Genomic DNA, 26,279 nt, shown 5'->3' on the forward strand with positions numbered 1-26,279 from the left:
CATAAAACGCTGTGTAATAACCAGGAGCATTACTGCTTTAGTAAAAACATTTTGCAGCTTTTTATACGAGGAAGTACCCAGTGGCTCAGCAGGTAGCACTGTTGTCTCGCATCTCTAGAACTGGTGGTTTGAATCTATAGATTGTCCATGTGTGTGAGGTACTTGCATGTTCTCCCCCTGAGGGTTTTCTATATTTAGGTGGGTTAACTGACATTTCAAAATTGCCTGTAGTGTGTGAATTTATTATGGACTGCCATAAAACAGAGTGTACTCCTGCAGCCACTTTCTCACTGGTCAGTAAGAAGCAGATAGAGAGTAATTTTTAGACCGTGGCAGCCCCGAAAAGGGTAATTGATTCGAAATTGTTTCCGGAATACAACATCAAGCCCGAAACGGAAACCCTGTATATGGGCGACCCGCCGCTAAGCCGGGAGGATGGATCTTCCCGGCGACCAATTAAAACGCGCGTGCAATGAGGCTTTTTCCGGGAATGACTTCCCTGTGTGTCGTCCGCCATTTTGTTGCTGCACTCAGTGTATTAAAAACAAGGAGAAGAAGAAGAAGTAGGGGAATTTACTCGAAATACACACCAAACATGATTTCTGCAGCTCAGTTACTTGATGAATTAATGGGCCGAGACAGAAACTTGGCTCCGGACGAAAAAAGGAGTAATGTTCACTGGGATGACGAAAGCGTGAGTTCTGCTTTTCCAGCGGTTGAGTCGCGGGCGGCGTGCTAATTAGCTAGCTAGCTAACCGGGGGTGCTGTGGGCACGATAACACACTGTAACAAGGGAACCGATTTTCCCACCAGTCCAGTGTGTGTACAGCAACTGACTAGATATATAGGAGTTTTAGTATACGTATCGTCCTGTAGCAAACTTCATACTAAGTTGTACTAATAAATGTGTGTTTTTACACGGGCCAAAGCCAGATTGGACTGAAGCATTCGCGCCCTATTAGAATATGTTTACTAACGTGTGTGTGTGTACACACACACGCACACATTATGTAAGATATATAGGTATATACATTTTCTGTTGCGGTGCACTAGCAGGAAACTTCCGTATAGCGGTCCATCACCAGGCAGATCGCCTTCCTGCTTTCGGGGCATACCTGTACTGCTAATGGCTTTTGGTGTTTTTGTATCTACTGGTCACATTTTATCACACACTGCCGTTTTCTAAATCGATAGCCCTTTACATGTTTTCATGACACTATTTGTATGATTTATATTTGACTATTAAACGTGCTGCTTTTCAAATAATTGGCTATATGCAAGGGAGGCGTAGAGAGAATTTCCCCACGGGTATCAATTGTGTGTCATCTCATAAGAAATTGCCGAAATCTGGTATTATTAGTCTTGCACTTTAAGTAAAATTTGGATTTAAAAATGCATAGCCAGCATAATTAATGACCATGAAGGCGCAGAAATGTGACACACTCCTAATTTAGAGGGCTTCCTAATTAAGCATTTTGTTCCTGTTTTAATTGCTTTCCTTGTGTGATGCATATCTTTGAAAAAATGCCCCATGCAGCTTATATTTATATACTTTACAGGTCTGCAAATACTATCTTTGTGGATTTTGTCCAGCAGAGTTATTTACAAATACTCGTTCTGACTTGGGTAAGTAGAAGGGATTTTTAGCCATTCTTTTAAACTGGCTTGTGTGCAACTAATCTCACCTCATTAGGTGTTTGTATATAACTTGTAAGTATTGATTTGGTCATCAGATTTCTGTCACCTTAGCAGTTAATGGTACAGCCTGAGTTTATTTTACATCTCACGATGTTCTTATGCCGTGTGTGTTTTGCCTTCTCTCCAGGTCCCTGTGAAAAAATTCATGACGAGAACTTGAGAAAACAGTACGTAGTTTCTTAGCATATTCTTCTGTTGAGATTCATCTGAACTGTATTTTCTGACTATGACTGTTAAATCATTTCTACTGTTTCAGGTATGAGAAGAGCTCTCGGTTCATGAAGGAGGGCTATGAGAGAGACTTCCTGCGGTACCTGCAGAGTCTTATGGCTGAGGTTGAACGCAGGATTCGCAGAGGCCATGCAAGGCTTGCTCTGTCTCAGACCCAGCAAAGCTCTGGAGTGAGTTCCATTTGTTGCTGATATCAGGGAAATACCGACAGGCTAGAATGCACTGTAATCTTCAGTTAATGAAAGAAGTTTGGTTGAACTGCCTACAGGTGGTTATTGCCAGCCTTTGAAGGTTAATGGGTGATATATGGAAAATGTGATTTAGGCACCAGCATGCATACCGTCCAGTGTTAATACTGGCATGTACATCTCAGGCCTGATTAAAATGAAGTGAGTTGGAGACCTCCTGCGGGCTGTAGTGCATTCTAGACACATTCTTTTTTTTCTATTTTACTTGAATAAAGTATTCAAGTAGTAATCATTTTAATAGGGCAGTACCATAAAATTAGATCTGAATAGAAATGCTGCTTGCCTTTTATGTGTTTATGATCAGATAAGTAAGACATTTAACCTTTCTGTTACGTGATCATGGGGATGATGTAAGGGTAAAAAAGAAACCACCTTAGTTTTAGGTTTTTTTTTTTTTTTTTTTTACCTTAGGGCAAAACCTGTCAAAGGCATTATATAAAACCAGCCAACCAAGAGTTTTTCCCTTTGTCTAATGTGATGTACATTTTTTAGGCACCTGGACCCTCTGGAAAAAATGAGGAGAAGATTCAAGTGTTGACTGAGAAGATAGAGACACTTGTAGTGCAGGTATTTCATTACTTCTGCGGATGGCCATTCCGTTAATTCGGGAACGATGAGTGTCTGAGACTGAGGGGGTATTTTTCTCTTCATTGGTGCAGATTGAGGAACTCGGCTCAGAGGGAAAGGTGGAGGAGGCCCAGGGAATGATGAAGCTTGTCGAGCAGCTCAAGGAAGAGAGGGAGCTGCTGAACTCCACCACCTCCGTGAGTGCTGTAGTTGCATAGCTTATTCAGTCCAACATTTCCATCTGTGCTGTGCCCAGGCAGCAGTGGAGTGGTTTGTCCTGAATAGCCTGAGTAGGCTTTACTATGCAGAAGTTATATTGTGAGATATAGTATGTTTAAGCTGGCAGTGATCACTGTTTCTGTGACGATGTGATGGCTGCCTTTTCATTTAATTTCCAATATTTCAGACAATCGAGAACTTTGCAGCCCAGGAGAAGCAGATGGAGGTGTGTGAGGTCTGTGGGGCTTTCCTGATTGTGGGTGATGCTCAGAGTCGAGTGGATGATCACCTGATGGGCAAACAGCACATGGGATACGCCAAAATCAAGTCCACTGTGGAGGAGCTGAAAGTGAGCATTCACTTCTGTCCTCGCCATGCTTTTGATTCTGAATGTCAGAACTGTTTGTTGTGTTTGCAAAATCCCATATTAAAAGAAGAAACTGCAGCATGTGTCATAGCAGTAGAATTTACCAAAGGCACAAAATCTGAATTTGTAATTATTAGAGACAGCATTTTGATAAGAAACTCAAAAGGAATCTTTATACATCCAACAGGAGAAACTGCACAGGCGGCCAGAAGATTCCGAAAGAGAGGACAAGGGGCGGAAGGAGAAAGAAGAACGTGAGCGTGAGCGAGAGGAACGGGAGAAGAAGCGACGGAAGGAGGAAGAAGAGAGGGAGCGTGAAAGGGAAAGGGAGCGCGAGAGGGAGAGAGAGAGGGAGAAAGAGCGTGAGCGAGAACGAGACAGGGAGCGTGATCGGGATCGACACAGCCGGCACAGTCATTCCCACAGCCGACATTCCAGCAGAGCATCGGAAAGGAGGAGAAGCAGATCCAGAGAACACAAGCGATCGAGGAGCAAGGACCGGGAGAGGAAGCGTAGTAGGTACGATCTGGGGGGCCTCTGCCTGGTTCATCTCTCCAGGGCAGAAATCAGCTGTTACCTGATGCCAGTTGAACTTTGTGTGTTTAGGAGCCGAGACAGAGAGAGGCGGCATAGCCGCGAACGCCTCGACAGGAAGCACCGCTCCCGGAGCCGGGAGAGGCGGCGCTCCCGCAGCACAGAACGCAGGTCCCACAAACGCAGGAGCCACAGCAAGGAGCGAGAACGGCGCTCCAGGGACAAAGGTGATGGAGCCTTAACCTCGAAATGTAAACGAAGCAGCGCGGGGCTCTCGCGCACACAGATTTGTAATTATGTGCCAGGAAATTTAGCCTTGGCTTTGTTTTCCCTAACTGCACCTCTGCGAATGGGCTCTAACATCCTCACCAAAACGTTCTTGCAGATCACAAGGACGTAGATGATAAAAGCAGCAAGAAAAGAAGCAGCGGCGAAAAGCCCAGCGAAATGTCTAGGGCCGAGCCGATGGAGGCAGAGGCTCCCAAGGCCCAGCTGAACGGCACCACCGAAGACATACATTCTGAAGGTGACACTCAGTCCAATTAAAACTGATCTGATAGGACCTCAGATCAGGCCAAGGTAAGTGTATTCTCCTCCCAGGTCTGGGTCCCCCCCCTTATCCTTCCTTTTTAGTTGTTTGATTTGTCCCGTTTCCTACAGTGCAGCGTAAGTATGCACGGAAGAAGATGGAACTAGACAGATGAGAAGAAAATAGAAACAAACACAAACCCAGAGGAAAAACCAGTGTAGTTCTGCAAAACATGCTGGAGGTACTTTGTTTTGTATTAGCTACGTATTCATTTAAGTTACCTGAACCAAAAAAAGAGAAACACAATACAAAGTTCAGATTGTGCCTCTTGTTCTGAAGGTGAAGCCCATGTTTGTTCACACGCAAGCTCCCCCCCCACTACTCACTTTGATTTGTTTCCATTTTATATACAGTTCATAAACCGTTTTACATCTCACCTAAACTTTTACATTTTTTTTAGATATCATTTAACCTGACACTGTTTGAGGCACAGGGGGCTTTTTTGGGTTTGTTTGTGAATGCAGTCATTTTTTTCCTAGATACAAGGATGTATGCAGTTTTTTTTGTGCTTCATTGCTATTGCATTCTAATGCACTTTGTTCTGAAACTTGAGAGCCAATAGCATTGGGATGGTGGAAGTGTAGGGTAATGAATTATTCCAGCTGACTTCCATACCTCACACAGCGTTGGTGTTGTGAGCGACCCATGAAAGCCAAATTAAAAATCAAGGATACTGTCAAACTGTGCAGGTACTCATCCCAGGTACTCCTTTCTCTACCCACGTCAATGTTTGAATGCTGTTGTCTGTAAAGCCTTTTAAAGCTTGCAATTGTGCATATCATTTCATAGATTTAATGGTTTGTTTTTTTCCCTTTTCTGTGTATGTAGTGGGCAGTTTAGGTTAAAACTCAAGGGTTAGGATTGCTTTCGATATTTTAAAGCGGGTTAAGCATTCTTAAGTGAAAGTCACAATAGCTTAAATTAGTGCTTAGGATAGAATTCGTTTTGCCAGTTAAGAATTTGTAATGCAGAGCCACACTTGGCTCATGTTATACCAAAGGCAGAAGAATTGTTTAGTACAGTTTTGTATGTTCGTCTAGAAGGCATTTTGCAGTACCTGACTCATCTGAATTTTTTTCCCCTCCAATCCAAAGAGTGCTTTTGGAGGAAAAAACAGCATGAGATGGCTACTTATTTCAGCATTAAGTGAATCTTTACGGCTTGTTCCTGTAACATGTCAGTGAAGGCCTTGCTTATTTGAGAGTCCAAGTGTTTACATTTTGTCTAAACTTGGACTGCAGGAGGGCTCTGTAATGTGGAGTTACCATATGCTCTTTCTCCATGAGTTGTCTTAACTGTTTGCTTTCTGAACATTTGTACACATCAGGGGATGCCAGGGAAGATGATGAAGATTTGCCTGTCCTGACCCTGCAATTCTGCTGCTTAAACAAGGTGAACCAGTGATGTAATGAACTAGAAAAACACCAGTGAGATACACCAATGTAAAATAGGTATTCCTACCCTTTAAAAGCTCATTTTGTTCATAATGCTGCAAACACTACTATGAAGTATATTCAGTTAGGTTCAGTTCTGTTAACCAAACTATACAGCTTTGTTTCCAATATAAAGATAACTATTCCCAGCTTATCGATTTTGTAAACATTTGTAGTGTTCTGCCCAAACTAACACACTGATCTACCCTTTTGTATAAGGTGCAGAGTCCACCTCTAGCTGTAAGAGGTTGACCTTTTTTTTGTGTTGAGATTTAAAAACCTGTATATTTTGTGTCATGAATAAAACTACAAAACTACTTAAGTGGTTTTTTTTTTCCCCAAGCACCATGCATATTAAATATACAATTTAATGTAGGAATTACACAACTCTTTATTATACTTCAGATTTCAGTAATTCAAGTTTGCAGATCTTACTGTATTGAGTATTTGTTTCCCTAGCAGAGCTTGGTGGTAGCTTATATACAGTAAGTAACTGAGTTACTTTAAAAAAAGGGGTGGGCGGGCAGAGGTCAGGGGCTGATGGTGGCTGCATTTTACTGCTCAGTACAAAATGGTGCATTCAGTAGATTCCTATGTTGTAAAGGCACTTGGGATAGGAAACAGTGCGTAGTATCAAGCCAGTCCCGCATCTTTGGCCATTCCATAAAATATTCCTTTCTGTCCTATAAGATTTGTTGGAGTATCAAATTCTGCTATTTGTCCCTTGTCCAATACGAGGATTCTGGGGGAAAGGAGAGAGAAATGACCGTCGTTAGCAGTAAAACCATATCATCCAGCTAACATGACAACACTAGGAAATTTGGCTATTCCCACCATTGCTAGTTAGCTTTCATGTGACAATCGTAAGTTCAGTAAAATGAAGTTGGGGAAAAAAAGACAAAGCACCATAACTGTTAGACAATGGTCAGAAGTAGAGGGGAGGTGTTGCTTTGTATCAGTGTCCACTAAGCAGCTACATTTTAAATGTGATTATCGTAGATGTGAAACTAGACCAAGAAGATCCAATCGCAAGAATGTGCGAAATGCAGCTGCAGACATTAAATGCTGTGAATCCCAAAAAAAAACATCTTAATGGGTGAGAAGAGCAGGATGAGGGGTTTTAACCTGGTGTAGTCCATGATGGTGTTGAGTCTGTGCGCAATTGTGAAGACTGTGCAGTCTTCAAACTGCGTGCGGATAGTGGACTGGATCAGATCATCCGTCTCGAGATCAATGGCTGCTGTAGCTTCATCCAGGATAAGGATCCTGGTTTTTCTTAGAAGGGCTCGAGCCAAACAAACCAGCTGTCTTTGGCCCACACTGTCAAACAAAAAGTTTTTACCCTTCCCTTTCTAATATCTTTTTCATTTTAGGGGGAAAATTTTTTATACTGTACCAGTTGCAGTTTGGTTTACCTGAGATTTTCTCCACCTTCTGTACATGTTAGGTCCAGTTTAGATGGGTGGTTGTTCACAAACCTCTTCAAGTGCGACAGCTCTAGGGCTTTCCAGACCTCTTCGTCGCTGTAGCTATCGAAAGGATCAAGATTCATCCGCAAGCTTCCCGAAAAGAGGACAGGTTCCTGCAATAAAAACGTGGAACCAGCTCACATTATGCAAAATGAATCGCTGAAACATCAAAAAATGCTCTTGGGGACAATGTTTCACTAAGTCATACAGATATATTCATATATTATCCATTAAAATGTAAAGTCCATGCATGTGCACGCACACATTCAGCTGACATTACTGGGTCACCCATTATGATGATGAGGATGCTGCATTTGTAGAGGCAGTAGAATAGAAAAGCAAATTCTATAGCTGATAGTATGATAATGGAACTCTTTACTATATTCTTGCTCATTTGTCTGATCAAGGAGAAAAGCACAATAGAGGAGAAACTATGGAATGCCATCAGGGTATAAACTGTAAGGCATGTTTCCAGATATCATTTTTTACTCTCTAGACAGAGTAAAATGTCCACGTTAAGGCAGCACAAAAAATGTGTTTAAAACGGCAGTTCTCAAGTGGGCAAGTTTGGAAAGGGTCGCGAGGCAGAGTTGGAAATGTAAGCATTTTAAAACCAGCAAGCTCCTATGCTGATCCACGATCAGATTTCCCAGCTTTGCAATTGCTCAAAACAAGTGAACACTCAAACCAATCCAAGAAGCCAAACCGCAGATGCTTAATTTAAAATTTACAGGCACATCAAGTCAGGTTTGTACGACAGACATTGGCATAAATTGCAGAGTGCACTACGTGCTTGATTATAGTGTTAATTTAGACCTATGATTGATATAGGGTCACGACTGAGCTGGAATGGTAAAAAACATTGGTTGCTGTATAATAACATTTAGGCTTTTAATCATAACCATAATACCTAAAAAAAAAATAATGAAAATTTCAACGAAGAGGGTCATTGTTTTCTCTGATTCGGTTGAGTTCTACGTCTGACTTGGAGCAGGTGAAGCAAAAGCAGCAACGTAGTCAGCGCCCGAGCGGGACTGAATTTCTCAGCAGGAGTTCAGGGCCTGGACAGCCCGATAGAAAACTATTTAAACAATCACACTATTATTACATGTTTCTATTAACATATCCATTACCTAGGCTACTGTACACACATTCTTACCTACAGGCTTTAATTTTGCGTTCATGTCATTTTTACCGGCACGTTTCACGTTTCAGCTTTACTCTGGCCGATCTCTTCAGACCTCTTTCATTAACAAGTCTTCAGACAGAGAACTGAACCCTGCTGGCATTGAATGTTTTTGTTCTTCATGCCATTTTCTGTGAACTCTAGACACCGTACTGTGTGAAATTCGAAATGACGTGGCTGTTTATGAGAATCCGGAGCCACCATGTCTAGCACCAACAGTCACACTTAGATCACACAATGTCGCTGTTGAAGTTAAGCCGCACTGTAACTTCACCTTTTGACCCTGTCTGCATGATTTATATATTCAATTGCAGCAACATGACTCACTGTTGAAGACAAGCTCTGTGTCCACGAGCAAGTGTAGCCAATCAAGTGGTAACAATGTAAATGTTTTATGCCACTTAGCGAAGGTTATGCGTCACACTGCTACATATGTAAAAAGGAATCACTCAAATAGCTGACCCACATTCAGATGACTGCTTCCAACAGTTACTGACCCACATCACACAGTGCTACGGAGGCATGCTGACCCAGGCAAACTGCTCGTCTCTGGACTTCTCAGACCATATTATTGGTGTTTCATGCTTTTTCTGCTTCAGCCAATTTTATATAGGCATACTAGTGTATTTTGGCCCATTGTATTACTATAAAAGCCAGGTACACATTCTAATGGTGTTTAGTAGATAATATGGTTTCATCCATAATGGATACTTGTCCAGATCCTGACACAGGAAGCCAAGCCCTACCACCACCACCACTGTTGGTATGAGCTTCTTACTGTGGAATGCAGGGCGTGGTTTTCACCAGTCATAACATAGCTAACAATACTTCCTGCCCTTTTTCCTGGAGATCTTAAGTAGTAGTGAGTATCTGTGTATGTGCTGACAACTTGTCACAGGTGGTCAAACCTGTATAGCTTAATTGTTTGCAAGTGTTTTAAGCAGCAACTGATATGACAGAAGTAAAAAACTGCTGAAAATAGGAAGGTTTCCAGAAGATCTCCTGCCAAATGCTAGAACAGAGAAATAGCAGGAGAACAATGGATTTTAGTCCATAGGAATATGAATACTGTGTGCTAAATTCTGGAGGTTTAAGAAGACAGGGTCACGAAACGGAAACCTGGAAAAGGTGCAAACTGACAGACACACCTGAGGAATGATGGTGAGCTTAGACCGAAGGTCATGCAATCCAATTTCGGAAACCTTCACCCCATCAATGGTGATTTCTCCACTGGCTGCTTCCAGCAAGCGGAATAGGCAGAGGGTCATCGAAGACTTTCCTGCTCCTGTTCTCCCCACAATGCCAATCTGAGATCAAAAGATGGATGCATGTCGAAATGACCATGGTGAAACGCAGCTATAATTATCAATTTAGACACTTTAACTTTTTAACCTTGCGGTCCTCCAGGTTTTCCCATTTATGGTAAAAGCCGTAGCTGCTTCATACGATCATGAATAGTGATTGTAAACAATGTAATCGGCACTAAATGTTTAGGCATTTACGCCTGTTGTAGGTGAATCTACCATTTGTGGGTAAAAATACAAGGTTTTTAAGCAGCGTTTGCACTACCTGCAGCATGCATGGGCAATTATTTTCTGAGGGCCAAATGCGAGTGTCACCACATCAGTAGGGGGGTCATTTCTAATGATTACTGTCCCATGAAAGCCACAATAATAGATTGCATTTTCAAAAAAGGGAAAAATGTATACAGAAGTCAATAGAACCAGTGCAGTTTTCATATTCATTCATTTCATATAATTTGCATATTTGTTATTGCAATCCAACGAAAAAAAAACATACAGTATTTGTGGGCAAAAGCCTGTTAGTCTTTATAGAATCGAACTTTTATTATTAATGTTACAGACACTCCTCTATTTACGAATGAGAAATGTTCCGAGCGGCCGTTCGCAACTTGAAATGTTCGTAAGTCGTTATTCAGCATGATTTTAAGGGTATACGCAAGTACTAAGAAGTAGGATGCTGGGAGTACGCACGCTACGCTGCTGCGCGGCGGGAGTAGCGGCCAGAAGTAATACTAGGAGGAACTGGAGCGCAGAAAAATATATTGATGTAGCGGACAGGAAACAGGAGCCCAGTGAACACAATTTGGACTTACAGTCCTCTTCGCTCGTACTGTATGTCAAAGTTCGTAAGTTGAACGTTCGTAAGTAGAGGAGCGTCTGTATTATTATTATGATTATTGCTTTAATGATCACGTGGGCCATTATAGACACGGCCCATAGACTGGCTTTTACCCACGTCTGACCTTCAGTGACTGTCTTTGAAAGTTTAACCTGGCGACACTAAAGCCAACTTCGACAGCTCTACGCTTATTATGCGTCGTACGCCTTTCCGTTTCGTTTTCTTCTTCCTAAAACAAGCGAGGCTCACCTTCTCTCCACCGTTAATACTGAGTGTGAGGTTCCTCAGTACGAGGTCCAGGCCTTCTCGATACCTCACGCTGTAGTCGTGGAACTCCACTTTGCCCGTCCCGGGCCATTCTGCGGCGGGCTTCTTCTCCACTACCTCCCAGGGTGCCTATATAACCATCAAATTCCAAGACACTAGTGTTGGTGGAGCTGCACTGTACATAAGCGGTGGCTCGGATCATGTGACAAAGGGGAATACTGCCACTTTCTCATTACTGTTATTTCTCTTGAAGTTTAATTAAGTATATAATGGTCGGTTGTAACCCAAGCTCAAAAGTGTTACGTTATTTATAAATAAATGCCTTGCATCCAAACTATGGAAAATATTCTTCTTTGGGGTTTAATTTCGTAAATCAATCATTTATTCACGGAAGGCTGACCCACCTCAGTCTCCGTCTCTGCATACTCCTTCACCCTTTCTACTGCTACAATGTTGCTCTCCAAATCTGAGGACATCCTGACCATCCAGTTCAAAGACATGGTCACCTACCAACAAACAGCGGAGATAAAGAGTGGAAACTATGGGCAGGATGCACAAAATAAAGACTGTATTCAGACACAGATGCAAATGTTGAACTAGGCCTGCATGATATCAGATCTCTATTTCCTCGCGATTATATGGCGCATCCCAATAATCAGGGCTTTAGATGATGGGTGAAACATTTGTCCAGACACCAGTTTTTCGGTAGTATACGCATATATACTTACGCCCATAATTCAGTAAGCAGATTAGTAGAATGTTTAAGATATTAATGAGATGCATAGTGTGACACCCATAAGTTAGTAATCTGTATAAATTCAGCGTATATAATCGCAACGAAAGCGAGATCTGATACCGTGCAGCCTTATAGAACATACAGAAAGTATGGACCTCTATCTGAAACGAGTTTGCATGCTGATCAGTTTTGCTCACCTGCAATGCATATGAGACAGAAAATCCTACAAGCCCAGGTTCTAAGCTGTTTCTGTCAACCACAGCAAACAGTGCAGCGAAGAGCACAATGCAGTTTCCGATAAATTCAATTCGGATGCCCAGCCATCTGTGTGCATTGAAAACAAGTTAATAATCTTATTCAGAAACACGACACGCATTTTTATCGTTCCAGTGACTGCAGACCGTTTAGTTCTACACCTACCTGTTGGCAACAATACCAGGGTAGTAACTTTTTTGGTTTTCATCCACCTTCATGTCACTTATCTGTATGAAGGCACTGTGCCTCCCAAATGCCCGGATGACACTAGTTCCTGTGATGGTTTCAGAAAAGTGAGAGTATATCGGAGACCTACTGACGGATTCCAGTCGCTTTAGCTGCCGTGATGTGGCCACATAAAATCTCTAGGGAAGGACAATATGAAAATTACAATTTAACCATGTATTATTACAGGAACGCATCAATTGGGGGAGATTCAGAAAACAGCTGCATCTTAATTTAAAGCATTTACATTGTGAACTGACCTTATTTGACATATAGCCAATAAAACTTTTTAAAGCAAAACGTTTTTTGTATCAAACCCCCACACTTTCAAACAATCAGTTATTACATATTATATTTTTATGATGCATTTTTTTCCTTATAAATACCAAACAAAAGGTTCGTGTTATTATTACTTAATTCTGTCTTAATGTTGTAGTGGATGGTTTGGGTTTCGAAATATTTTAACATGTAAGCAATACATTGTTCAGTCATAAATGTAAATAAAGTATCTTTTAACGCTAACAATTATTCAGAATGTCACCCTTTACTTCAAAAGGAAACAAGCCCACAGATAGCGGTTTAAGCAATCATGCAAAGAGTCAGCATAAAAGGTTAAAGGCTTGAAAGAATAAAATGAAAGTGATAAAAGGGTTAATAGAATGACTTTTTCCATTTATGGGGTGACAGCAAGGATAGAGCATAGAGGGGTAAAATGGATCCCTGTATATCTACGTTATTAGAATCCCAAAAGCAGAATGGCAATGATCCAACATAATGACCGTGCTTCTAACCAGGTTAGAAGCTTCTATCCACTCGTCTAAATTCTATTCTGATGATCCAGTTGAAGGTGGGATATGACTCACTGCAAATGGAGGATATAAATACATGTGCACCGGAACGTTTACCAATTGTTATTATCCTGCTCTTGGAGGAAATGGAGCTGGTTTTGAGTCAGTTAGTTATGAAATAGATTCCAATATATGCATTAGCTGCACCATTAGTAGTTTTATTAGATGATTTAGAAATTACTGCCTTTTATCCTTAATATAAATTAATGGTGGAGCCCCGTTAGACACAAACTTTTTAAATGATCATGTTGATCCATTAGAATTACCAAACAAGAACCGTAAAAGATTAAATCTTAAACCCTTTGGCTGTACTAAATAAACAAATAAATGATAATGATGATATGCAGATTAAAGGCAGCAGTTCCATATACCTCTTACATTGATATTTTTAAAACACCTTTTCCAAGTGAAGAGCAAATTTCCAAAGCTCACTCAGTGCATTTCTGTTGTATTTGAGACGAAATTGCAAGTGGCCTAAAGCTTGGTAATCATATATGTTGGGGCATTTGGGAACCAAACTCACTCATTCCTTGTGCAATCCAATAAAATGTTTTTGTTAAATTTCCAAAAATAAGTCCCCAAAATTTTTTTTTTGAAAACATGTACTGAGTGAGTTTTGGAAATTTGCTTTTCAGCTACTGATCTGTTCCCTTATCCAAAGGCTTTCTGCTTATAATCACATTTTTAGTGAATGGATTTCCAAGATCACTACAGAGAAATCGTTCAGTAAATGCCAGGAAGATTGCTACTTAATTAATTTCATTATTAATGAAATGCGATGGGACTGCAGTTCCTACAAGCCAAAGCACGACTGATTGGTTAGCCAAGTAAACAAGAGGAGGCTCGGAACCACTATAGATGACTGCCATGACACCTGTAAGATATTAGTACCTGATTCAGAAGAAGACAGCTTGTTACAGGACAAATGGGTAAAGGTGTTGACTAATCTCCTGTCTGACTAATGAAATAAACTTATATATATATATATATATCATAAGCATATAATAACAAGGAAAATCCAAACTGGAACAAACGCTACTTAATGTAGCATACTGCTGTTCTTTAGTATCCACCTGCTTGTATACTTTTCATATTTCAATTTTGTATGAACAAAATCAGCACCATCACATTGATCACAGTAATACTATGGGTCAATCACGACAAAATAATTGATGCTGTTTTTTAGAAGGAAAAGACAATATCCAATAGCCATCCCTTTTGTAGGATACACATCTGCAGTCACAGGTGACTTTTCTGTGAGCACAGTCGTTCACTCGTTATTTTATGAACCCTATCCAGGTGGTGCTTTATCAAAGAACAGTCGCGAGTAACCAAGGAGTTGCAACTTTACTGTGTTAAAACACTAGCATCTACATGACCAAACCACACAGCAACTACAACACTAGGACAGCAGTGATAAACTACAACAACACAACACAGGGCATGCTGTATTAATGAGTTAGCCGACAATCCTATTTACCTGGACCCACCAAAAGAACAGCGTTAACGGCACTATGACTATGAAGAAGATAGGGGTGAGGGCAGAGCATGTGATCAGCACAGTTGCTGTGTACCAGAAAGTGCGCATCCAGATATCAATATTCTCAGGAATGAGACAATCTATTGTGTCCACATCTTTGCTGAAGCGGTTCAAAACTCTCCCTGAGGGAGTTGCTTCAAAAAAGGCCTGCGGGGCCCTCAGGATGGCGTGGAGCATGTTGTGGTGGATGACGCGGGCCGCCCTCAGCATGCTGTAGGCCCGGCAGTGTATAGCGATGCCCAGAAGCAGCACACCTGTGTCGTGGCACAACACAACAGAACGGTGGTTAATTCACCGGCGGGAGAACTTGCGCCGCGAAAACCCCGCTGGCTTCTGGAGGTCTGAGGCACACAAACGTTTGGGCCACCGGCATCCCAGAGACGCTACAGTTTCCAGAAGGCGGAGTTACAGAACCCCACCACAAGGCGGGGGGGGGGGGTTGTGCTGATTGTTTTTTTGGTGCTCACTCGATAAAGGTTGCTGCATGATGTAAACCGTGATTAATTGAATGCCAAGCTTTGAATATATGCAGTATAGACAAGAACAGCGATCTAATGTCATGCCATGCAAGAGAGCAGTACCTCTGACTCAAAGGAAGTTGTACAACTGTAAGAAGACCGGCAAGGTCTTTTTAGTAGTCGTATCAGCTTTGTCTCCCATCTCATACACTGACAGTACCTTCTACATGCGATTATTCATGGCAGGGTCTACCCTAAAGAGCAAGTGCCACAAGGGATCATACATGCATGTGCGCGCACACACACACACACACACACACACACAGCCTTGTAATCATATCTTTTTGGAGTCTGCTCATTCATTGCTAAAGCTCATTCATTGCTAATGCTATTGCTAACTATGACAACCTTGAGCCCTACCCACCCTTAACCATAACCATAAGTAACCAATCAAAAATTTTGCATTTTTAGTTTTTTCATTGCAGTCACAGATTTCTATGACATAGTTTTCCCTTATGATAAAAAAAAAAAAACGGGTATTCATCACGTTGTGGGGACATTTGGTCCCCATAAGGTATACCTGGACACACACACACACACACACACACACACACACGGCACGGTGGAGACTCTACGGCAGCTACAACAAATTTTGTGGACTGTGGCATGATAGCAGAGTACTGAGAGTAACCAGTGCAAACATGATTAGAGGCTGTAAATGCGACCCATTGTCACCCCACACTGTCCTTCCTTTTTCCTCTTTCTGAAAAAGGTCAACTCAGGTTAAAAAAAGAAAAGAGGGAAACAAACTTCCACAATAGGTCACCAGTAGGGGTCAGCAGAGCACAATTGTCGCACCATCTGATTCTTAACAAAAGAAAACTGGTCATTACCAGCCTATTATTTTAATGTACAATTGTGAAAAACTCCCTGGCCGTTAACAATTCTGAACTCTGGTTAATGCTTTCTACCCAGTACGTTTTGATATTACTACACTTGCATAATACTATCAAGTAAACAAATATTTTACTTTTTAGAAGTTTAATTTGAAAAATTCATTTTTAATTTCACGGGAACTAAACATATTTTACTCTAAGTCATTTTCAGAGAAGGTTTTGAAAACATAAGAATGAAATTATAAGTCTTAGGCAACCAATTTAAGTTCCTAATGAGATAAATGTTTGCTGCATTAAAAAAGGCCTGGGTTGGGTTGGGCACGCAAACTCCAGACCTTCAAAGTCCCACTGAATCGCATACATTACGGCCAGGCTGTGTGCGTGTGTGTGCGTACGAAAATAAACCAAACTGAGAAGGCAGGAAATGGACATGCAGAGGGAGGAGAGGGGAAATGAATCCACTGTAACTGGGAGGCAGGCTAGATGGGGAGGGGTGGGGGGCAGCAGCGAAAACAGGAACATGAAAGATACGGAAAGTCCCAAATGGAAACAGTCCAGAAAATTGGCACAGTGTTCGGACGCATGCATTTTATCACTGTTCCTCTGCTGATAAGGGAAGAAACACAAGTGGACAATGCACATGGGAGAGTGTGTGAGCGTAAATAATACCTGTACAAAGAAGTAAATGAGAGCCAGGGGCACTATGACCACTGCGAAAATGGGCGTGCTGGAAACGATCACGATCACGGTGGACAGGGAGGCAAAGAACGTGCCCAGGAACATGAGGACGGTAGCGGGCAGCACCTCGTCAATCACATAAATGTCCTTGGAGAAGCGGTTTATAATGCGGCCTAAGGGGGTGGTGTCAAAGAACGACTGCGGCGTATGAAATTTGTTCTCTAGCAGGGCAGAGTGCAGGTTTCTGGCCGCGCCAATGCCGCCCAGGTTGAGCGTAAAGGATGAAATCGCTACCAGGATGCCTGTGTTAGAGAGACCACAACAACAAACAGGAGAGCGGTGAGAGTTCTGCGCTGGGGGCAGCTTGTCATAGTGGCGGGGAGGGGTGGGGGTGCACATGTCCAAGGCCCAGGTATCTCCTTCACATTTACAGACCACCAGAGTTCGGTAATTCAGGTCCGGAGAGTAAGAATCCAGACCGGGATTTTGTTTCAACCAACCGATTGAGAATAAAGAGTCACAATCATAGAGTGCTCAGCCGGTTGGTTGAAACAAAATGTCGGTCTGGACTTTTACTCTCCGTACCTGAATTACCCTACTCTGCAAACCGCACATCAGCACCATGGGAATACCGCTGCTCATCCAAATTATGCTTCACTGAAAAAGGTTAATACAAGGAAAACCACTGTCAACACAAGGAGGTGCGTCAATGAGAAAAGTGACGAAGAACTGAAGATTTACAGAACTGTTCGATGTCAACAGCGCTACTTGAAGCAGATTTTACCAAAGGGAGTAAAAACACACATGATCATTCTGGTCTCCATCACTTGCAGGAGTATACGCTGAGCGCCAATGGGCCTGGGCGTGGCTCGGCCGCTTACCCTGAGAGAGGCCCAGCACTGCGTACACCCCCACCCGCATGTCTCTGGAGGTGTCCGTTTTGTTGTTCCGGGCGTCGTTGGTCCACTGGCTCAGCCAGATATTGGCCCCGACGGCTGCCGCGTTCTGGCAGCCGTACAGGAAGCAGATGAAAAGGGACAGCAGTGGCCCCACGGCCTTGATGTACTCCAAGAACACCTTGGACTTCACCTGGACATGAAGGGGACAGAGGAAGGGGGCGGAGTCGGCATCTAGCTTCACAGCTTCTGTTATAAAGGCCATTTTCAGTTGTAACTTTAAACTCTCTGCTTTTTTAGCATCGTGTCACGCCAAATATACCATGCATATCACTAACAGTGATCTTGCAGCATTATCCTTCAGGTCAGAAAACTATCAAAGACTATCAATATAAAATTTAAGTTAAAAGAAAATCTAGCTTAATATCTTCAGAGTTCTCCAAAACCCACCCAGCACTACATAAAATGTTTATGTCATACTATTGTTATTATTCAGCAGCAACATCACACAAAAAGATCCTTGAAGTAAATATTTCAGTTTTTTTTCCTTTATGTGGTTGAAACCATAGAATAAAGGAGATTATACAGACCAGGAAATATGGTCTTTTGACAAACACAGTAGCAGATCTGTTTTAACTTTATTTTATGCTTGTTGTGTGGAGAGAATAATTGAAGGAAACACCTCTTATCTTTTTTTAAACAAAAAGCCAAGGAAAGGACAAAGCAAATACTGAAAAGAGAGGGTAGGTGTGCTCAGCGGCGAGGTGTGTGTGTATTCCGCATGTCCTGCTGCCTTTGTGTTTCAAGGTTTACTTTGGAGCACTAGTGCCATACAAAAGCAAACTGCAGATCCTGCACCCATGGCTCTGTAATGGAGAGTGCGGCCTACCCTGCCCATCTCCGCCTGGATCAGCTTCTCTGCCCGGCTTACTGCAGATCCTGCACCCATGGCTCTGTAATGGAGAGTGCGGCCTACCCTGCCCATCTCCGCCAGGATCAGCTTTTCTGCCCGGCATACTGCAGATCCTGCACCCATGGCTCTGTAATGGAGAGTGCGGCCTACCCTGCCCATCTCCGCCTGGATCAGCTTCTCCGCCCGGCATACTGCAGAACCCTACACCCATGGCTCTGTAATGGAGAGTGCGGCCTACCCTGCCCGTCTCCGCCGTCTCTGCCTGGATCAGCTTCTCTGCCATCTCCCGCTTCTTTTCTGGAGGTGGCTCCACGTGCTTCCTCTCACTGTGGCGCCGTGTGCGGACGGACATCTTCCTGGTGTTCTCTGAGTCCGTAGATATCACACTGATCTGCCTGCGGGTGGTAGAGGGCCATTTAAAGGTGCAACGTGGCAAGAGAAACGGTGGAGAGGAATGGAGAAAGACCTGGCCTGCCCTTTCCACATGTTGTAGATGTTGACAAGTTCAACAGGCAGGTACTAATTTGAAACTAGTTTTGGAAGCCATTGTTAAGGCATTAGTACTTATACAGTATTACATGCACAAAACAAACAGTTGACACTGAAAGCTGCCTGTACCGTATAAACTGCCTCTTCGCTTCATTGACTGAAGGGGCACTGTCTCCCATGTCTATGTGGTTGCTCATGGCATCTTCTGGGAAAGATTCCTCATCCTCTTCCATTAGTGGCCCTGAAACACATCATGCCTATGTTAGTACTGGTTAGTTATAGTAATTATGGCAGCACAATTAAATCATAAAAAAAACAAAGTGATCTCGATTCACACCTCTGCGCGATCTCATTTCTAAATTACAACGGTTCTCTGCATTGTATTACAGGCACTCCTGCTTGTCCCCCGAGAGATTCAAGCATTTCAGAATTCTGAATTCTCTTTAAAGGGCCCTTTCCCACCATACCAGGTACCTTACTTGTGGCACTTTCTTGAAATATATTATAGGGCTGTGGCCAATGTGCAATACTGATGCCAACACTGCATGCTGTGCGTGTGCAATTCTCACTTCATCAGTCAGCTAGATCAAGATCAGGCTTTTTCTTACTGTGAATTTTGTAAACGGACATAATAGTGAAAGGAGTTTTATTTAAGCTTCACTAAAACATTTTTACTCTGTCATATGGAAAAAAAATTACTTTTGCAATGTTGATTATTATTCCTTTTCAAGATTATCTAGTTTATGTTTAAAAATCAGTTTAAAGTTCACCTCCGATGCTTTTGCTTGACCACTGCGTGCGTTCACTGAGACACTCAATCATTTTCAGCCTTGCTGTTTAAATCACTCCAAGATGGGTTTTTAGAAATTTATACTGAACTCCTTTTTTTGTTTTATAAACACCCCAATGTTTATTACAACAAAATCACATTGTAATACTAATAATACACATCATTTTCCAATACCATGCTGTTCTAGTACATTCTACAAAATACGTTATTTCTTTTTACGCTGTCCTGATCTCTGGTTCTTCTGACCAGATCGCAGTTAAAGCTTGGGTCACTTCATTTGTCCACACATCCAATATTTATTATTATTATTATTATTATTATTTGACCTTGTTTATTGTTAGTTTCTGAGTTGCAACAGTTATCAAGACTGCAGTTGTACTGCATTTCAGAGGCAGGCTATTTACATAACTGTTCGACAAAGAAAGCGTTTAAAATCCCTCCCCAAAGCACTGAAGTACCAAAGCAGTACCCCACTGGCACGTTTGGTACTGGAACTTTTAGTATGGCTGTTAACCTAAGTGAATGGCCAATTGAGCAGTCCTGGAGCAATAATATGGTTGGTACAGTCATGTTTTGTTGCGTTTCCTTTTATAGTTTAATGAATGCAATAAACGTTTAAATTTAAGAAGAAAATGTTACAGAGAATTATATTCTATGGAGCCTGGGAGGGGATATGGGACAAAAAAAAAAGAAAGATAAATATTTGTGAGATCCCGCAAAACCTTTGTGAGATCTTGCAATACAGTAATGACTGTGCTGTGTCCGTTTGAAATACAAAAGATGGAATTTTGCCCTATTTATTGACTAAAAAGTATAAACCTAAGTGATACAGACATGTCCTGTTAAGTGTGCTTTATGCATTAAACTATGGTGGACAATGCATACTACCATGTGTTTATATTATGTGTTTATATTCATTTATTTATACTCATTCACCTCCAGTGACTTTAAGTAAGACAGAGGGGCTGTTGAACATTTTTTTTCCCCTTTGTCCTGTCTGGCAGCTTTAGCAAGCAGAATCATGGTCTGAATGCACTGCTGTGCCAAACATGTTTGCTTTACCATGAACATACTGTTGAACATTAAGTGCGCACACAATCATTGAAATATATATGTATACAAAAAACACATTGAAAGATATTACAGCTGGAAAATTGCATGTAAAGCTAACTTTACTGCGGTGTTGAAATTCCATTTCCATACATGTATACATCATCAATCGAAAATAGCAGGCAGACGTACACGAAAGTGGGTTTGGGTTTAAACCTTAACTCTGCCACCGCGGCAAAATGAACTTTATTCAGTTTTCCAACTGTGAAATCTTTCAACGAATGCAAGCCACACCCATTTTTCAGATTTATTTACGGTCGAAATTTTAATTAATATTTAATAGTGGTGTGTGCACTTTATGATCAATAGTTCAGCTCTTTCTTACAGTTACTAGCAGTGAATACAAAAGTGCAATTATTAATAAATACATGTGTATAAGAACACATCATATAAAAGTTACATAGTATGCATTGTCCCCCAAAGTTTAATGCTTAAAGCAAACTTAATTGGACATGTCTGCATCGTTTAGATTTATACCTGTTAGCCCATAAATAAAATCTATCTTTTGTATTTTAAATGGGTACAGCGCAGTTAGTATTGCAAGATCTCGCAAAAGTGCATCTCACCCTTGCCAGATCTCACAAAAAGTGCATCTCACCCTTGCCAGATCTCACAAAGTGCATCTCACCCTTGCCTGATCTCACAAAGTGCATGTCACCCTTGCCAGATCTCACAAAAAGTGCATCTCACCCTTGCCAGATCTCACAAAAAGTGCATCTCACCCTTGCCAGATCTCACAAAAGTGCATCTCACCTTTGCCAGATCTCACAAAAGTGCATCTCACCCTTGCCAGATCTCACAAAAAGTGCATCTCACCCTTGCCAGATCTCACAAAAAGTGCATCTCACCTTTGCCAGATCTCACAAAAGTGCATCTCACCCTTGCCAGATCTCACAAAAAGTGCATCTCACCTTTGCCAGATCTCACAAAAGTGCATCTCACCCTTGCAAGATCTCGCAAAAGTGCTTTTTTTCCCCAACCACTGATTTTCCCCCTCCATGTCCCTTCCAGGGCTTCTGTAATATTCTAAGCAAAAGATTCACATTATTTTTGTAATTGTGCAGCCCTAACAGTAATATGTGACAGAATAGCTACAGGCAGCCGATACAACATGCTTCAGGTTCTTTTCATGAAAACAGGTCATTTATTTGGACCTTGGGGCAGCACTGTTACTTATTAAAGCAAAAATAGTTGGCTACTTTTATTTGCCAAATACATTAATAATTCACTTAGGACATTAAAACATTATTTAAAGGGTTAATGTTTAGGCTAAAGACAGAGAGATACCTAATGATTCGTCCTCTTCGATGATGTCTTCAAGTGCATAGTTCCTAAGAAACTCTGCAAAGGCCCCATTCTCCTTCAGCAGGTGCTGGTAGGACCCCACCTCAGAAACCCTTCCATCCACAATTACCAGGATGTTGTCCACCTGGGGCAAGAAGCTGATGCCATGGGTTACCAGGATTCTCGTCTGCGGGCAACATTCCCAACAGAAAATCATGTCAAAATATTATGTTCTTTACATTTCTTTGTTTAGAGGTTCAGCAATTTACACTAACTAGTCAAGTGTGCATTCCTCAGGCCAGCTTAACCTTTGTTAATTGGTTTAAAACAACAAGAAGTCTTAATAAATATAGTTTATGTAAAGTTCAAGAAAGTCTTAGAATCTACTTCAAACTAACACTGGTTTGCTACAGAGGAGCACAACGTGTCCTTCTTGGAATTGGTGCTAATTACCATTACCATTACCATTACCACTGAGACATGTTTTCCCATTCAGCCCAGAACGGCTCAGAATTCCACCGTAACAGCTGACTAAATATCAAGGTAAAACAAAATGTAACCGAAAATGAAATTGCAGATTACTACCAATACGGCTGTCTGAATTCTGGACAGAAGATTGCCATTATTATTATAATTCTGACTCCACCTTGCCACTGAGAGCTCCCTCAGGCCCGATGACCTTGTCAAAGATGTGCTTGGCCACATGCGCATCCACAGCAGACAGGGGGTCATCCAGCAGGTACACGTCCGAGTCGCTGTACAGAGCACGGGCTAAGCTGACACGCTGCCGCTGGCCGCCCGACAGGTTGATGCCCTGAGGCACAAAGTGGCATAAAGTCCCGTAAGCCATCTGGCTTCAGGCACGAGTGAGTTATTGCACCAAAAATGACGTGTGTCCAGATGGGCCGGAGACCCAGAGCCCACGCCTGGCTTTCCAAACCTTTTCTCCGATTTCTGTCATGTCGCCTCCCGGTAGAACCTCTAGGTCAGGTGTCAGCGCACAGGCATCCAGGACAGAACGGTACTTTCTCTCATTGTATGCATGGCCAAACAAGATATTATCCCTCAAAGTGGCGTTCTGAATCCAAGCCTGCTGTGGGACGTAGGCCACGGAGCCCTGACATGGAGAAGGGACAGAAAAACCATCTCATTAACCCCAACTGGATTTTAACCACCTATTATACACTAGTGGAAAGATGTTTCATTATGCTTTAAAACTTACTACTGTAATATTGGTGGAATGTATGATAATTGCAACATCGAACCATTGAATAAGTAACTGCAGTAACAGTTGAATAAAGTTCTGCAATCTCTACAAGTTGAAAGTGTTTCCACAATTTTGGCCACTAGTGTATATTGAGCTTGGTTAATGTACATGACGACTGATAGATGCCTACACACTAACCCGTATGGATATCTCTCCCTCCAGTTTCTCCATCTCTCCCAGGAGAGCAGACACCAGCGAAGACTTCCCACAGCCCACATGGCCCACCACAGCGAGCAGAGAACCTTGTGGCACCATCAGATTCATACTGGGCACAAAGAGATTCCCCACGTCAGACTTAAATTTTGCATAAATTTCACCTAAACCTGCAAGACATGCAGGACATGTAAGACACGTAATGTAGACAGAAGCATTGTCTGTACGGGGGGGGGGGGGGGGGGGGGTCGCTTTCTCATGACTTCCTCTGCCTCCAGAAGTACCTACTTGTGAAGGGTTGCGGGATCATTCTTCGCCCAAGAGAATTTTCCATTAACGACAGTCACAGCAAAACCTGAAAATGGATTGTTGGTTTTTTTTTATTATTGTTCACCAGTCACCAAACAAGAGCTGCTATCTTACACTGGTTTTCCTTTCTTGTAATGTGAATGAAGCACCGAAGCACTTTGTCACAAAATGCGTAACAATGCAGCTGGGTGGAGATTCTATCGCCAGGTAGCATATCTTTAAGGAGGTTTTATGGTGCGTGCATGAAGTGGCACGGCTGGTTTGGTTAGGGGATCTCGGTAACTGACGGCCTGTTAGGTTCCCTCCACTCCATGTTTCCTTGCAGCAGAAAACAGGCTGGCACCAGCATAATGTAATAAAGGCACATAACATAACGTAATAACAAGCATGTCAGAAAAACTCAGCGCAGTAAATGGCATATCACATAATACCTTACTACATTATGTGCAAACATGCTATTCCATCATTGGATGAGGATTTTTACATTATCATTATTGTGTTACAAGATATTATAATTTTACTATCAGTCATGCAAAAGAGTTACAGACCTAAAGGCTCCAGACCTAAAATTTCCAAACTCAAGAGGCAAATGCTGTTGTGCTCGCAATACTGTAATATTAAGGTTAAACTGTCTGACACTGTATTAATAATTACTTCAGTAGTATGACTTCATTACAAAAAAAAGGACCTAGGACCTATTTACGGCAAATGGATAAAACAGTCTGCAAGGCGTATAAAAATAGAAATGAATGTTTAGTTTCATATCTCATTTAAATTGAGATACAGAAGTGCTGGGTGTGGGGGGGGGGGGAGATACCTGCAGGGAAAACAAAACTATAAATCTGAACATCTACTTTCATTTTTACACAAACTCGGGCTGAGTTCATGTATAAATTTATGTCCACCTGAGCAACACGGCCAAAAAGACACCGTGGTACTGGGGCGGGTTTGATGTGCAAACTCTCGATGAACATGCGTCTATGAAATTTAGGGAAAGGTTTAGACAAAATCCAAAAAAAGGACTGTGGTTCTGAAAGGATTCAGTCAAGGTTCACAGTGACTCTGCAGAAAAGACCAAACCAGTTTTCAGGAACTCGCCAGATAAGGACTGGGTAGCAGGAGGCGCGGGGGGGGAATCGCATATACCTGCAGTTGTGTTCTTTCTATCCACACTGTTGAGGTCCAACTCATCGTGACTCAGGAAATTCTGAATGCGCTTCAGAGAGACGCTGGCCTAGGCGAGACGTGGGAGACATGAATGACACTGTCACAATGATGGAAGTTCTTGATGACAGAAGTAAAGAAACCCACTAATCTCGAAAGATAAAAATGTGAGCGCAACGTCAGGGCCGGGCTACCCAGGATGCCGACATCAGCCTGACACAGTAAGCAGTTCACTGGAGAGTCCTCTTAAGTGGAGTCATTAAAAAAACAGCCAACTTAAGCCAGCCACCCCCCCCATGAAACCAGTGACACCGAAGGTTACCGAATTCCTACACTGGGACCTGAGAGCCTCCTAGCTATCATGTGGTTAGCAAACTATTGTGTTTAAAATGAGTAAAAGGAATTTCTAAAAAGAAAAGAAAGGAGACATTTAACTTTAGTTTGAATGTTCCATGTGTTCACAATGAAACAAAGAAAGAAAGAAACTTAAAAATGTCTGCTAGATAAAGAAAATGTAAAATGTAGCAACTGACACAGACATTAGCACTGTGACGTTTTGAGCATTTAACTAAAAATGCAATTAGTTGATGTAAATTATGTTCTTGGTTTTAAGACTTGAGGATGTGGAATTTTTCTTTAAATAAAACGTTTTAGCAGTGCGGAGTAATGCGGAGTAATGTGGAGTAATGCGGAGTGTTAGGGATGGGGGCAGAGTGTGTTCACCTGCACGACGCTGCTGATGACCTGCGGGAGCATGTTGAGGGGGAACCTCAGGATGTTGAACAAAGCCAGGGACACAAACGCCTTCTCGGCATCCAGAACATTATTTTCGTCCACCATCACATAAACGGCAAATGTTGTCAAGGCAACCTGAAATCATGCATGGAAAACAAAATCTGTGTTTCTGTTACTGTCGCAAAACAGATTTAACAAGACAGAAAACAAATAACTGGCAATTATTATTTGGTGCTATCAAGTTGAAGTCGACAGTCTGGTAATAAACCTACTTACTAAATTCAGCATAAAGTTAATATACAAATGACTTTGTCAAGAACACAGTTTATCAGATTGATTAACGTAAATTTCCTCTCCGCATAACAATGCAGACCAGGTGAAACTTTGTGAAAATTGACAAAACTATGCAAATAACTTTGGATGGAATGCATCAAACCTTTTAATTTATTCAAGGAAATATCCAAAAGGAAATATCTGCTCAGACAGATAATATCCATTGAAATAATTTTCACTGCAGTTTGAATTATAACAAATGTTCAATAAAACTTTACTTGCGAATTTGAAACTAGGGTAAATTACTTTG

At 41.9% G+C, this 26,279-nt stretch overlaps 2 protein-coding genes across 12 annotated transcripts in view; one reads left to right on the top strand and one right to left on the bottom strand.

Annotated features, from left to right (window-relative positions):
* The first annotated feature begins 487 nt into the window (after nt 1-487).
* Nucleotides 488-6,203, top strand: LOC125741810 (luc7-like protein 3). 3 transcript variants are annotated; one of them, XM_049013192.1, is made up of 11 exons: nt 488-694; nt 1,560-1,626; nt 1,826-1,865; nt 1,955-2,099; nt 2,670-2,744; nt 2,837-2,941; nt 3,151-3,312; nt 3,518-3,849; nt 3,937-4,091; nt 4,250-4,443; nt 4,525-6,203. In XM_049013192.1, exons 1-10 carry the CDS (start codon nt 491-493, stop codon nt 4,408-4,410), a joined length of 1,446 nt encoding a protein of 481 aa, XP_048869149.1. In that variant the 5' UTR covers nt 488-490; the 3' UTR covers nt 4,411-4,443; nt 4,525-6,203. The 3 variants fall into 3 exon arrangements, with proteins under 3 accessions (XP_048869149.1, XP_048869150.1, XP_048869148.1); XM_049013193.1 differs by having other exon boundaries at nt 5,781-6,203; XM_049013191.1 differs by having other exon boundaries at nt 4,250-6,203.
* Nucleotides 6,204-6,252: 49 nt separating this feature from the next.
* The window catches only part of abcc3 (ATP-binding cassette, sub-family C (CFTR/MRP), member 3), a 65,685-nt gene continuing 45,658 nt past the window's right edge, over nt 6,253-26,279 (bottom strand). Inside the window, exons 13-31 of one of the 9 annotated variants that reach the window (XM_049013181.1) lie at nt 25,685-25,831; nt 24,944-25,031; nt 23,777-23,843; nt 23,474-23,600; nt 23,009-23,185; nt 22,715-22,882; nt 22,072-22,255; nt 19,014-19,125; nt 18,634-18,790; nt 17,468-17,675; nt 14,495-14,808; nt 12,107-12,306; nt 11,884-12,010; nt 11,355-11,456; nt 10,933-11,079; nt 9,690-9,848; nt 7,302-7,468; nt 7,012-7,206; nt 6,253-6,628 (exon numbers count right to left, since the gene is read on the bottom strand). In XM_049013181.1, the coding sequence (XP_048869138.1) occupies nt 6,520-6,628; nt 7,012-7,206; nt 7,302-7,468; nt 9,690-9,848; nt 10,933-11,079; nt 11,355-11,456; nt 11,884-12,010; nt 12,107-12,306; nt 14,495-14,808; nt 17,468-17,675; nt 18,634-18,790; nt 19,014-19,125; nt 22,072-22,255; nt 22,715-22,882; nt 23,009-23,185; nt 23,474-23,600; nt 23,777-23,843; nt 24,944-25,031; nt 25,685-25,831 (2,955 nt within the window). In that variant the 3' untranslated portion in view covers nt 6,253-6,519. Of the gene's footprint in view, nt 6,629-7,011; nt 7,207-7,301; nt 7,469-9,689; nt 9,849-10,932; nt 11,080-11,354; nt 11,457-11,883; nt 12,011-12,102; nt 12,307-13,465; nt 14,986-16,577; nt 16,889-17,467; nt 17,676-18,633; nt 18,791-19,013; nt 19,126-22,071; nt 22,256-22,714; nt 22,883-23,008; nt 23,186-23,473; nt 23,601-23,776; nt 23,844-24,943; nt 25,032-25,684; nt 25,832-26,279 lie in introns of those variants that run through there. The other 8 variants (XM_049013182.1, XM_049013183.1, XM_049013187.1 and 5 more) reach the window with 8 other exon arrangements.

Source organism: Brienomyrus brachyistius, chromosome 5 (assembly GCF_023856365.1).
Source record: "Brienomyrus brachyistius isolate T26 chromosome 5, BBRACH_0.4, whole genome shotgun sequence".
Classification (NCBI taxonomy): domain Eukaryota; kingdom Metazoa; phylum Chordata; class Actinopteri; order Osteoglossiformes; family Mormyridae; genus Brienomyrus; species Brienomyrus brachyistius.